Below are 13,456 nucleotides of genomic sequence, written 5' to 3' on the forward strand. Positions count from 1 at the left end.
CTGATAACACAACATGACGTTTCCGTCGTTGAGTTTTTACAAACACCCACCGTGTTTGTAAAAAACACAGGGACACTGGTGGGCGCAGAACTGGCTGCTCCTGGAGGCGTGGCGTCAGCCTCTGTCCTCCCGGAGACCCGCGGGGGTGGGGGGTGGGCGTCAGGCTGCCCCTGCCTGCTGGATGCAGATGCGCAGGAGGCCCAGGGATGGAGGGTGGCAGGCCCCGGGGCAGGGAGCTGGTGCGGTGAGATGCCCTGCCTGGGGTGGTGGAGTCCGGAGCCCTGGTCTGGGCCTCTCTGCCTGCCTGGCCTCTCCCTAGCTGTTGCCCCCACCTGGCAGCCAGCGTCTCCAGTCAGCGAGGCACTGGCCTGGGGCTTTCCCCAGCCTGAGCAGGGCTGGGGGCCTTCTGCCCCGGTGGTCGGCCTGACCTCTGCCGGCTGGGGAACAGCCCTTTTTTTTTTTTTTTTTAAGATTTTTTTTATTTATTTGACAGAGATCACAAGTAGGCAGAGAGGCAGGCAGAGAGACAGAGAGGAGGAAGCAGGCCCCCCGCTAAGCAGAGAGCCCGATGTGGGGCTCGATCCCAGGACCCTGGAATCATGACCTGAGCCTAAGGCAGAGGCTTTAACCCACTGAGCCACCCAGGCGCCCCAAGGGAACAGCCCTTCTGAAAGCAGTTTGTGTGGCGCCGGGGTCCCAGCAGCCTGCTGCAGAGAGCTGGCGGAGGGGAGACGCTTCCAGGAAGGGACGGGCTTGTGCTGTGATGGCTGTGGTGCAGGCTGGAGACCACGTGGGACAAGCGTGGCCGGGTCTCTGGCCTGCTGGCCGCAGCGGCCTTTCCAGCTGCGTGGCTTCTGGATGCTGCATGGCAGCCCTCCCAGGATCAAGTCCCCACTGTGAGCGGCTGCACGTGTGGGCCCGGCGGCGCGCCCGGAGCTGAGACGCCCACCCCCCTCTTGCAGGTTGCCCGCACTGCTGGTTCCCAGCCGGCCCCGTGCTGGAGAAGCCTCCCGAAGCCTGCATCCAGGCCAGAGCAGACTGGACGGTGCGCTGGCCTCCTCCAGCTCCAGGGAGGGTCTTTGCTCACACTTCCACTTAGTGGGTGCCAGGGCTGGGCCTCCAGGCCTCCGAGCAAGACTTCCACTTCCCTCCGCCCCGCCTCCCGGGCCCTGCCCCGCAGGCGAATCAGAAGGCAGGTCCCAGGAGTGGCCGGCTCCGTGGAGCCCCCAGCACCATCAGGAAGGCACAGTTCTCCCGGGCTCTGCCGGCCGGCCGGCTGCACCTCTTCCCGCTCATCGGACCCGGGTGGCCCCGGCTGACCCACATCCCACTGCGCAGGGGCCCCTCCAGGACCTCGAGGTAGGCAGGGCTGCTGCTCTTTCTGAAGGTGTCCAGGAAGACGCCTGTCCCTCTGCTCAGGGCTCCTGGGACACGAACCCCAGAAGGGCAGCAAGTGGCCTCAACTTTTCTGCCTCGTCCGCCTTCACCGCCACGTGGTACCTGCTCGTCCATCTCTGTGGACTCAGCAGCAGGGGGTCAGGTGCGGGGAAGGCAGGGAGCAGGCTGAATGTCCCAAGGGCCATCCACGGAGTTGCTGGTGTCTGCCTCTGGCTGGATAGGGTGACTGAGGGCTGCGGGAAGTCAGAGAGACCCCTGCAAAGAGCCCACCAGCTGCCCCCCGGAGCTTGGGGAGCACCGTCTAGCTCCTCTGGCTGGAAACCACATTCCCACGCCAGCTGAGGGCTCTCTGAGGCGGCGGGTCAGCAGCTCTGGTCCCACCACCAGGATCCGGCTTCTGGCTTGGCCCAGGCCTCCAGACAGTGGTTCCCACTCCCGCTGGTGGAAGGGAGCCACAGTGGATGGTCCCAACACGGATGGCCCCTTGGTGAGCCGGCACGATGGTGCCCGAGTGGGAGAGGGAGAGGACCCCCGAGCCGTATGGCACCTGGGACCTGAGAGCCCGCAGAGGGCACCAGAGTGGTGCTGGGGCTGGTCGTGGGCGCTGCCGCGGCCCCTCCCGGGACGGCGGGCCTGGCTGTCCTGTGGGCGGTCCATGGTTGCACCACCAGCCGCCTGCGGCCTCCGGAAGGAGAGGAGGTGGCGGGGCCGGGCTCTGAATGGGTGCCACGTCCAGGAAGGAGGAAGTCCCCCACAGCCCTGCCTGGCACGCAGGCACAGGCGGACGAGTCACTGCCTCAGGCTCGTGGCCTCAGCCCGGGGAGACCCTCCACGTCTTCCCCCACCATCATCAGAGCGACTCGGGGACAGAGAGAGCCCGGGTGCCGGGGGAGTGGCAGCAGGGCCCAGGTCTCGGCACGGAGCAGGGAGGGCCGGGGCGGGTGAGGCCAGGCCCCGGTGCGCGGCTGTCCCTCCCTCCTAGCAGCGCTCCCACTGCCCGCAGCCGTGACCAGCGCCATGTCAGACTACGAGAACGAGGACCAGTGCTGGGGCGCGCTGGAGAGCTTCCGCGTGAAGCTCATCTCGGTCATCGACCCCTCGTGCGTCACGCCCTACCTACGCCAGTGCAAGGTGCTGAGCCCCGACGACGAGGAGCAGGTGCTCAGTGACCCCAACCTGGTCACCCGCAAGCGGAAAGTGGGTCAGTGCTGCCTCGGCCGGGGGCGCCGGGCGCAGCGACGGGCACCCCCAGCACCCGCACCCGGTCCTGCCTGTGGGGAGTGGTGGCGCTTCTGGGCACAGCGGAGGCCCCGGGGGAGAGCCCAGGGCGGGCGGGCAGGATGGCCACGGCCCAGCCAGGCCCTGTGGGTTTCAGGCGTGCTCCTGGACATCCTGCAGCGGACTGGCCACAAGGGCTATGTCGCCTTCCTCGAAAGCCTGGAGCTCTACTACCCGCAGCTCTACAAGAAGGTCACGGGCAAGGAGCCCACCCGTGTCTTCTCCGTGATCATCGGTGAGGCACGGGACCCCGCAGGCAGGCCGCCGAGGCGGGCCACCTGACGGACAAACCGGGGACAAGAGCAAGTGTAAGGGGCTCAGGGCTCCGTCCTGCTCCTCTCCCCGCTGGAGGAAAGGCAGGCCCACGCTGGGGGGGCGGGGGGGCGCAGGCTGGCTTACGGGTCAGAGCCCCTGTGGCTAACCCCACCAAAGCCTTGGCTCCTGGAAGGACGGGCGTCTGCTGGCGCTAACAATGGGCAAAGCCACACTTTCCCCGGCCTAGACGCATGTCCCCTTGCCTCACAATCAAGATCATGACAAAATGAGCCAAAGCGGGAGGGTGCCTGGCCTGAGGGCTCCGGTGCCGGGGGGTGGGCCCCGGCGAGGCCGCAGGGCGAGTCAGGGGCTCCACTTGCGTCCTCGAAGGGGAGCACCAGCACCTTGGGGTGGCCCCTCGGCCGGGCCCCACGTCTCCTGGAGGGGGCCCGGCCGGCCCTCGGGCCTGGGGTGCAGCAGGGGGGGTGGGCCGCGGCGGGGCGGCCGTGGGCCGGGTGCGCCCTCTGACATGGCCCAGCCGCCGCAGACGCCTCCGGGGAGTCGGGCCTGACGCAGCTGCTCATGAGCGAGGTGCTGAAGCTGCAGAGGCGGGTGCAGGAGCTGACGCAGCGTCTGGGCTCCCGGGACGAGCTGGCGGCCGAGCTGCGGCTGAAGGACGGGCTGCTCCGCAAGCACCAGGAGCGCGCACAGCGGCTCCGCGAGGAGTGCGAATCCGGCGCCCGCGAGCTCCGGCGCTGCAAGGAGGAGAACTACGACCTGGCCATGCGCCTGGCCCGCCAGAGCGAGGAGAAGGGCGCCGCGCTCACGCACAGCCGCGACCTGCAGCTCGAGGTGCCCGGTGCCCGCGGCCGGGGGGTGGTCGGGCGCCGGGGCGAGGTGGGCCGGCTGACGCGTCCGCCTGCAGGTCGAGCGGCTCAAGCACTGCCTGGTGAGGGCGGAGGACGACTGCCGGGTGGAGCGCAGGAACACGCTGAAGCTGCGGCACGCCGTGGAGCAGCGGCCCAGCCAGGAGCTGGTGTGGGAGCTGCAGCAGGAGAAGGCGCGGCTGCGGGCCCGCGTGCAGGAGCTGGAGGCCGCCGTGCAGGTGTGCGGGTGGGGGGCGGCCGGCGGGGCGGGCCGGGCAGGGCAGCGTTCAGGGAAGCTGGACGGCCCGGCAGGACGCTGGTCCCAGAGCTGGGCCCGCTCGGCTTAGCCACTTCCTGCCGCTCCATCCTGTCCACCAGCCCCAGGAGGGGAAGCCGGACAAGAGCAGCCCCTACGTCCAGGTGCTGGAGGGGGACTGGCGGCAGGCGCTGCGGGACCACCAAGAGCAGGTGGACACCATCCTGTCTCTGCGCAAGGCCCTGCGGCGGGGCGAGGCCCTGCACGCCCGGGTACGTGGCTGGCTGGGCTGAGGGACTGACTGCCCCGTGTCCACGCAGCCCCTGGGATCCACACCCCGACCTCACCCCTTCTTGGAGGTGCAGGGGCGTGGTCTCCTCACTCCACGCCTGGCCCATACTTCCCCAGGATGGCCGGGCCCTGGCTGTGGTCTGGAAGTTCAGGGCTGGCAGGGACCCAGGGGCTGCAGCAGCCTCCCCCTCCCCACGCCGGGCCTGACGCGGAGCTGGAGCTGGAGCATCGGGCTGGGGCTGGGCGGGGGCTGGGGCGGGGGCTGGGGCGGGGGGGCTGGGGCGGGGGCTGGGCGGGGGCTGGGGCGGGGGCTGGGGGGGGGGGCTGGGGCGGGGGCTAGCTGCCGGCTCCCGCAGTGCGTGGAGGAGAAGGAGATGTTTGAGCTACAGTGCCTGGCCCTCCGGAAGGACTCCGAGATGTACAAGGACCGCATCGAGGCCGTGCTGCGGCAGATGGAGGAGGTGGCCAGTGAGAGGGACCAGGTAGGCCGCCTCCCACCCCGGGGGCAGGGCGCCTCGCCCTTGGCCCTTCCAGGGGAGGGCCCTTGTCAGAGAGCTCAGGGACACCCGGAAGGTGACCCCTTCCCCCGCTGCTGGGAAAACCACTGCACCGGCAGGTCGAACCTCCAGATTCTTTCCAAAGTAGGTAGAGTTAGAGTTCCGTGTTTGTCTTACGAAATGGGAAGCGCTCTTGTTTGGCAAATAGGTTTTTTAAAACTTTTTTTTTAAGATTTACTGATTTTAGAGAGAGCTAGAGCGCGTGCGTGGGCGGGGGGCGAGGGAGAGACTCCCAAGCAGACTCCTGGCTGAGTGGGGCTCGATCTCTCCGCCGAAGACCATAACCTGAGCCGGAATCGAGAGCGGGACACTCACCGGACAGAGCCGCCAGGAGCCCAGAAATAGTTTTTTGTTTTTTTTTTAAAAGATTTTATTATTTTACTTATTTGACAGAGAGAGAGATCACAAGTAGGCAGAGGCAGGCAGAGAGAGAGGAGGAAGCAGGCTCCCTGCGGAGCAGAGAGCCCGATGCGGGGCTCGATCCCAGGACCCTGGGATCATGACCTGAGCCGAAGGCAGCGGCTTAATCCACTGAGCCACCCAGGCGCCCCCAGAAATAGCTTTTTAAACTTCAAACACTGTTGGCCCTTTCGTGGGCTGGCTGTGCTCCTGGGGACCGGGGGCGGGGGTCCGTCTGGACTGGGTCCCCATCACTGCTCTCCGCCACCTTCCCGCCACATCATGTGGGGTCCTTTCTGGTCAGGTATGGTGGGTGTTTCAGAGACCGTCCGGAGGGGACCGGCAGCCTGTGCTAGGGGCCTCTAGCTCTGCAGTCCCATGTCGGAAAGCCGCCCCGTGGGGGCCAGAGTGTGCAGAGTGAGCTTGGGGCACGGGGGCTGCCTTGAGGCCACAGGCGGTGGTGGGAAGCGGGAAACAGCGCTACCAGGCCCGGGAGCAGGGCTCCCACCTTCCCTCGGGGGCCGGCAGAGGAGAGGGGTCACTGCAGCCACCAAAGGCAGGCCACTAGCCAGGGACACTGGAGCCGGGCAGCCCCGGTAAGCAGCTGGGATTCTCTCCGGCCTGTCCTAAGTCAGAAGCGGGGACGGAAATGAAGGCAATTCGCAGTGATTCCTCCAGTCCTGGCTGTTTCAGGCCGAGGGCTCCAGGGGACGTGAGTTAGCCTCCAGGCGGTGGGCCGGCTCCCATTGGCCGCTGGGTGGGGGTCAGAGTTGTGTCCTCTGGTGTGGTCTGGCCGGTGTGCACAGAGGGACAGGCGGTAAGGCACGGGCCGCGCCCCCTAGCCACCGAGTTAGTCCCCCGCAGGCCGACCAAGCCGTTCGAGGGGCATGAGCGCAGGGAGGGGGTGCCCCGGGCCGCGCGGGGGCGGGCGGGGGCTCTTCTGGGTTTGGGGCTGGAAGATTTACCCGCACGTTCCCGGCACCCTCGGCGACCCGGACTCCTGGAGCCTTCAAGCACAGACGGGGCCGAGGCGGGCCGGGAGCGGGGGCTCGGGGCCGGGGTCTCCCAGCGCCGTGGCCCCTGCAGGCCATCGCCACACGGGAGGAGCTGCACGCACAGCACTCGCAGAGCCTGCGGGAGAAGGACGCGCTACGGAAGCAGGTCCGGGAGCTGGCCGAGAGGGCGGACGGCCTGCAGCTCCAGCTGTTCCAGCGCGAGGGCCGGCTGCGGGCCGTGGAGGGCAGGCTCAGGAGGCAGCAGCTGGACGCGCTCGTCCTGGTGGGCCTCCTGGGGGCTGGGGGCCTTCGTAGTGCCCGCGGCTCAGAGCCGCAGCCCTGCCACAGTAGAGCCCAGGGGACTGGCCCTCAGGGGCAAGGGGGTCCCCAGAGACACCAGAGCCCAAAGGAGGGGACTCCAGGCAGCCCAGGTCCAGGCCTGGCTTGGCTACTGCACCACGGGTGGCCCGGGGCAGGCCCCAGGCCTTCCCGAGCCCCCTCTGTCCTCTGTACGGGGTCCTCCTCCTGGGAGGTTGGAGGGGCAGAGCTCAGAACCTGGCAGGCCATTCTGGGGGTCAGGAGGGGGAGGGAGGGGTGTTCCGGGGTGCCTGCGCCGGCCACAGCCCGGAGAGGGGCCCCCTCTGAGGACAGGAGCTGGCCTGGGACCCCCTCACCAAGCCCCACTCCACCCCAGGCTCTGGGGGGTGGCTGGGTTTCCCCACGGCCTGCTGACCGCCTCCTCTTCTGTGACCACAGAGCTCCGACCTGGAGGACAGCTCACCCCGGAACTCCCAGGAGGTGCGTGTGACTCTCGGTGGGCTCCAGGCCACCGTCCCCTATGGGAGCTGGGCCAGCTGCTCTCCTCCCAGGCCTCAACCGGGTGGGCTGACTGCCTTTGGGTCCTTGGGGCAGGCAGGCCCTTCCTGCCAGGTCGCTGAGAAACAGCACGGCAGGCCAGGGGGGTCCTGGAGGGTGGTGGTCTAACTGGACACCCATCTCTCTCCCTGGTAGCTCTCGCTCCCCCTGGACCTGGAGGCCATCCAGCTCTCAGACAAAGGTGAGGAGGGGGCAGCTTCTCATGGACGAGTCCAGCCCAGGCCTCTTTGTCACCTTATTCGGCACCGGTCCTGACAGGGGACAGCCCTCTCCCACTGACCTCACAAGCCTACTTTACAGATGGGGACATTGAGGCTTGGAGGGACGAGTGACCCCCAGGCTCCCCAGCGAGCAAACAAGAGCCAGGTGTGGGGGGCCTGCACCCCAGTTCTGATGTTGAGAGCGCGTCCCTCCATTGGAGCCCACTCTGGGCCCAGGAATGCAGCGCTCAGGCACCCTGCTCTCCCCGAGCTTCCGCTTGGGCGGGGGGCAGGGAAGTCTGCCAGCGAGTGTGGGAGGTGCAAACAGAGGGAAGGGGGGCGTCTCAGGGCCAGGCACAGAGATGGCAGAGAGATGGCCTGGGGAGTGACGAAGGGTGACAAGGGGTCGAGGGGCTCATTCTGAAGGTGGCTGCCAGAGGGGAGGTGGGGAGATGGCGTGGGAAGCCAGACCGACCTCCTCAGCCTCAGGCCCACCACCAGCCTCGGAGGGAGGCAAAAGAGGGACAGCCAGTGCGGAAGTGAGGGGGCAGAGCAGTGCAACGCTGCCCAGAGACCGGAACTTCAGGCCACGGAGCCCCAACATGGGGACAGGTGGGCAGGACCCAGCCGGCAGTGAGTGGTAGGGGGAGACCCTGGGAGCCCCAGCCCAGGGTTGGTGTGGCCCCTTGAAGGAGCTGGGGCTTCAGGGTCAGAGGCTGAGGAAGGGAAGGTGCCAGACCCGAGAGAGACCTGGATTGGGGTCGCTCCCCCATGACGTCCATGAGACTAGATGTCCAGGCTCCCACCCTGGCCAGTGTAGGGGAACAGTCCATCTAGCACCTTCTGTCTGGCGGTCCTGAGAGCCCTGAGCCCGTCCAGGCCCTGGCAGATCTCGAAGGCACCAGGCAGCTTGGAATGTTGTGCTCCAACTGCTGGGAGCAGAGCAGTGGGCCCCCAGCAGCCTCTGCCTGCCTAGAGCGTCGGGAGTGGGCACTGACGGCCCTCTTGCGTGCACAACGGGAGGCCTCTCGGGGTTCAAGCGAGGCCCCAGGAGATGGTGCAGGACTGGCCTGGCAGCTTCAGGGGAGAGCAGGTGGCCAGGTGTGGTCCCAGCAGCTGGCAAGGACCCACCGGCCTACTCCTCCATTCCAGGTGGCCCGGCCGACGGGGACAGCCCACAGCAGCCCTTTGCGGCTCTGCAGGAGGAGCAGCTTTCCCTGACCCCCAACGTAAGGCTGCCCCAGGGTCCCTGCTGCCCAGGGGCGCCGCTGGCACGGGTCTCTGTGACCCAGCCGGGAAGGCCGACTGCAAGCGGCATGCCTGGGGGAGACGGCAGGGGTCTCCGCCCCCGGGCTCTGGGCCGCACAAGCCGGGAGCCGAGTCCCCCCTTGTCGGCTGCGGCAGGGGGCAGCGGGCCGGGCGTGGCAGCCGTCGGAAGCCGGTGTTCGAGGCCCCGGGGCGCGGCGGCACCGGGACTCCGGCCCGCGGCTTGCCGGCTCTGTGCGGTCCTCCCGACGCGGGCTGCGCGGTCGCGGGCGGGGCCCCGCCACTCCGGCGGCCTGAACCCCGCTCCTCCCCAGGACGCGGGCCCGAGCGGCGGGGAGCCCCCCGAGAAGGAGCGGCGGCGCCTCAAGGAGAGCTTCGAGAACTACCGCAGGTGCGCGGCGCGGCGGGGCGGGGCGGGGCGGACCGGGGGCGCGGCGGGGCGGGGCGCGGCGGGGGCGCGGCCGGCCCCGCGGACTCGCGCTCGCCCCGCAGGAAGCGCGCGCTCCGGAAGCTGCAGCCCGGCGCGCGGCCGGCGGAGGCGGACTGGGAGACCACCACGGGCAGCGACAACACCGACACCGAGGGCTCCTAGCCAGCGCCGTGCGCGGGGACCGCGCCGCGCCGGGCCGGGGGGCGTGCTCTGGGCGGGCAGCGCTGTCGGATGCAGTTCGGCGAATAAACTACCGGGGTCCCGGCACCGTGTCCTCCGCCCGCCTCGCTCCCGCGTACACCCCGAGCCGCGCGCGCACCTCCCGCCTCCAGGGGGCAGCAGAGCACGGCCTGCCAGTCGGCGGACGGAAGCCGAGAAGGGCCGTTGACGCCGCGTGCCCGCTTCCAAGATGGCGGCAGCGCGGCTTTAGCCGCGTGGAGGTGGGAGGGGGCGGGGCGGGGCAGCCGAGGTCGGAGGGCGGAATGCTGCGGGCTGCGCTGAGCCGCGTGCCGCCGCTACTGAGCCGCAGGTGGCCCCAGGGGCCCGGCCTGAGGGGGTTGTGGGGACGCAGGGGCGGCCCGGAGGCTGCGGAGAGAAGGCAGGCCGGGGTCGGGGTCTGGGGCTGGCGGCGTTTGAGCTCGGGGCCCGGGGCCGCGCACTACCAGCTTGTCTACACTTGCAAGGTGAGCGTGCGACGCGTGCGAAGCTGGCTCCCCGGGAGCGGAGGCCCGTCCCCGAGGGCGGGGTCTTTCGGGGAGAGGGGTGGAGCTGTCCCGGGGGGCGGGGTCTTTCTGGGAGAGGGGTGGAGCTGTCCCCGGGGGCGGGGTCTTTCGGGGAGAGGGGTGGAGCCGTCCCCGAGGGCGGGGTCTTCCGGGGAGAGGGGTGGAGCTGTCCCCGGGGGCGGGGTCTTTCGGGGAGAGGGGTGGAGCCGTCCCCGAGGGCGGGGTCTTCCGGGGAGAGGGGTGGAGCTGTCCCGGGGGGCGGGGCCTTTCCGGGGGAGGGGTGGAGCTGTCCCCGGGGGCGGGGTCTGTCTGGGAGACAGGTGGACTGTCCCCGGGGGCGGGGCCTTTCCGAGAGGGGGTGGAGCTGTCCCTGGGGCGCGGTCTTTGCCGGAGAGAGGTGGAGCCGTCCCCAGGGGCGGGGCCCAGCACACCGGGTAGGTGCGCGGACTCAGGAGGCGGAGGCCGGGCCCCGCGGTGAAGTCTATCCTCAGAGGGGGCGGAGTCTTCCTGAGGGGCGGGCCCAGGCACATGGCATCACCTGGGCTGCGGGTGTCCCCAGGTGTGTGGGAGCCGGTCTTCCAAGCGCATCTCCAAGTTGGCCTATCACCGGGGCGTGGTCATTGTGACCTGCCCCGGCTGCCAGAAGCACCACGTCATCGCCGACAACCTGGGCTGGTTCTCAGACCTGGATGGGAAGAGGTGAGGCCCCGCAGGCAGGGTGGGAGGACAGGCCGGTGCACCCGCGGGCAGGGTGGGAGGATAGGCCGGTGCACCCGGGCTGGCCTGCCGGTCCGGGCCCCACCGCGCATCCGCTGGGTCCCCTTCTTGTCGGGATCCCCGGGGAGCCTGCGCCCCCAGCCTCGTGGGCACAGGAGGGGCTTTGGGTTTGAGTTTGGGGGAAACCAGGAATGACTTGGGCAGGGATGGGCCCAGCCTCACTGCCGGCCTGTCGGGGTCGGGACTGTGAAGTGAGGGGCGCGCTGGGCTGATTCCCTTTTGTCGTGGGCTCCCTCGTCCCCACAGAGAGGTGTGGAGGGTCAGCTCCGGCGGGGGCCTAGTGCCTCACTCGCGTCCTCTGCCCGCACTGGCCGGTCGGTCGCGCCAGACTCGGGGTTTGTGTGAGATGTGTGCGCCCCTCGGGCAGGCGCCTCCTGGCTGGGGGTCCTGGGCTGCTCCGTGGGTTGTTCTGCTTGAGAGCGGGTTGGTAAAAGCTGCTTCTGGGGGCTCCGAAGAGTCCAGAGGTCAGCATGTGGGGAGCCGTGGCCACACCCGTGTGGGGACCCACGCTCCCGGCTCCAGCTTGGCCCTGGGCTGCCCTGGGGTGGTGCTGAAGAGCCCAGGTACAGGGTGGGGGCCCTGGGGGGGTCCCGACACCTCCTTCTCTCTCAGGAATATTGAAGAAATCCTGGAGGCCAGAGGGGAGAAGGTGCGCCGAGTGGCTGGCGAGGGGGCCCTGGAGCTGGTTTTAGAGGCTACCGGGAACCCCGGATCCACCCCTGCTCCAGAAGGGGGTGAAGACCACGACCCCACTCATCCTGGCAAGACGGAGCCCAGCTGACTCTGTCTTCTGCCTTCCGGAAGGTGCTTCAGCCGGGGGCCTCCCGGGCTGGCCTGTTTCCTCTCAATAAACACACGTCCCGTGGAGATGGCGGGGCCTGGCGCCTTCTTGTCCCTGGCTCCGGAGTCACAAGGACTCCCAGGAGCCTCCGCCAGGCGGTGGTCCTGGTCCTCCACGGTCCCTCTGCGCAGAGGACGGGCCCTGTACTTGCCTGCTGGTGGCTGTGTGGGAGGAGACAGGGCAGGGAGCCCGAGCCCCCTGGCCGTGGCGGGTGTCCCCGGACGGGTCCCTCTGCTCTCTGAACTGTGCCTTCCCACCCGCCAAAGATGGGAGACCCTGACAGGTGGAAGGGCAGGAAGACGAGACGTGGGACAGGCATGTGGCAGCGGGGACGTGCTCTGTAGGCCGGGACTCTGGGCTTGCTGGGTCTGGCGGGGACCTGAAAGGCATGGCCAATCAGCCACTCTTCTTCCTGGGGGGCAGCACCCGCCGTGGGTCCTTTCTGGCCAGACACGGGGAGGTCCTCCCGGTCCCCGTTCCTCCCGCGCCCCTGCCGTCCCCAATCCTTCCTGCAGGGCACCGGGGAGCCCGCGCCGCCCTCAGCCCTGACCCTTGGCTGCGGGCCAGAGGGGGTCCGCAGATCAGGCTGCTCACCGTGACCACAGGGGCCTGGGCGGCCGCGGTGGTGACGGGAGTGGGAGTCTCAGTGGGCCGCGCGCCCCACGTGGTGCCCTGCCCCCAGGGGCGTGCGGTTTGTCTCCCAGCCCTGACGGCTGCTCAGGATGTGCTGTGTTTATGGGAGGAGCGCGGGTATTTCCAGAAGTGTGACCTTCACCATTAATCACCCGCCGCAGCCCCGCAAGTCCTGGAGCATTGGAGCACTGCGTCAGCGCCCCGGGATCTGCCATTGTTCTCCCGGGGCGTTGGCGGTGTGTGCGTGACTCGATTACCCCCTGTCTCTCCCCAGGCAGACAACCACCTATTACCCGCTCAGAGCCTCTCTCGCGGGGACTCGGCCTGGAGGCTGAGCCAGCCCCTGCGCCTGCCCCTCCCTGTGGGCCTCGTGGGCCTCGGGAGGCAGGGCCTGGCCTGTGCCTGGCTGCCTCGCTGTCCCCTGGGAGCCCGCTGGGCCTGACAGTGCTGAGCTGGACAGAGGACGGCGGCCCTGGGCCAATCCCGCTCTCCACAGATGGGGAAACTGAGGCCGGGGTGTGGATGTGGGGATAGGCCACGTTTATATTTCCTGTATTCCGATGCTTGACGTCCAGGCCCCACTGACCCTGGAGGGGCTGAACGCACCCCATGGCCAGTACCAGCCAACAAGGGGGGCCCCACTGCCGAGCTGAGATGGTCCACACTGTTGTGTCTCTGGGAAACCACAGCTCCTGGAGGCACTGAGTGGCAGCGCGGTGACCCGTAGCAGAGCCGCCTTCTCTGGGTGCCCGGGTTCCCAACGCACCAAGGATTGTCGGGTCAGGGGCTCTGTGACAGCCCCCCGTGGCCCCTGGGGTGCCCCCTCTGTGGGCATGTCCTGACTGCGGTCCTCCCTGCAGACCTCCCTCCCAACCTGCTTTTGGCCTCCCCGGTCCACCCGCAACTCAGGGGTCTCCCGACCCCCACTCCTGCCCGGCTGTGCAGCCTCCTGTGGGCAGGCGGGTGCCCTGGGCCTAGTGGGTCACTATAGGAGAGGTGAGTGGGGCACCTCCTACCTCGCTGGGTCCCCGGACCCCTCAGCTTTCCTCCTGGGGACACAGCACCATAGAGCAGCTGGGGGTTGGGGTGTCTGCTGGGGCTGTGCCCCCCAAGCTGGCTCCCCGTCTTTGCAGACGGCTCTGTTGCACTCATCGGCCTGTGGTGCCAGGGGTGGGACATCATGGGTGCTCTGCACCTTGTTCCATGGCCCCGAGCAGGTCCTGGGCGGGTGGGCCATGGCTCTGCTGCTGCTGAGAACTCAGGACTGGAGAGGCAAGCGCTCCCGGACACCGTGCGACTCTGTCCACTTAGCACAGACAGCCACTCCCGGGGGAGAACGGAACAAACCTGCCACCAGGTGGCACCATTGCGGGGGTGGGCTTACAGCGCAGTGGTGGCCCCAGGCCCTTGGCGGGG

The 13,456-nt window shown here is 68.9% G+C and overlaps 1 protein-coding gene across 4 annotated transcripts; it reads left to right on the top strand.

The window, feature by feature from the left end:
* The first annotated feature begins 851 nt into the window (after positions 1-851).
* CARD9 (caspase recruitment domain family member 9) lies at positions 852-9,353 on the top strand. 4 transcript variants are annotated; one of them, XM_046023748.1, is made up of 13 exons: positions 852-1,359; positions 2,381-2,599; positions 2,774-2,911; positions 3,470-3,783; positions 3,857-4,036; positions 4,176-4,325; positions 4,701-4,826; positions 6,387-6,578; positions 7,052-7,093; positions 7,307-7,352; positions 8,524-8,600; positions 8,952-9,028; positions 9,130-9,353. In XM_046023748.1, exons 2-13 carry the CDS (start codon positions 2,416-2,418, stop codon positions 9,227-9,229), a joined length of 1,626 nt encoding a protein of 541 aa, XP_045879704.1. In that variant the 5' UTR covers positions 852-1,359; positions 2,381-2,415; the 3' UTR covers positions 9,230-9,353. The 4 variants fall into 4 exon arrangements, with proteins under 4 accessions (XP_045879704.1, XP_045879703.1, XP_045879702.1 ...); XM_046023747.1 differs by having other exon boundaries at positions 2,384-2,599; XM_046023746.1 differs by having other exon boundaries at positions 2,402-2,599.
* The last annotated feature ends 4,103 nt before the right edge of the window (positions 9,354-13,456 follow it).

This window comes from Meles meles, chromosome 11 (genome assembly GCF_922984935.1).
Source record: "Meles meles chromosome 11, mMelMel3.1 paternal haplotype, whole genome shotgun sequence".
Classification (NCBI taxonomy): domain Eukaryota; kingdom Metazoa; phylum Chordata; class Mammalia; order Carnivora; family Mustelidae; genus Meles; species Meles meles.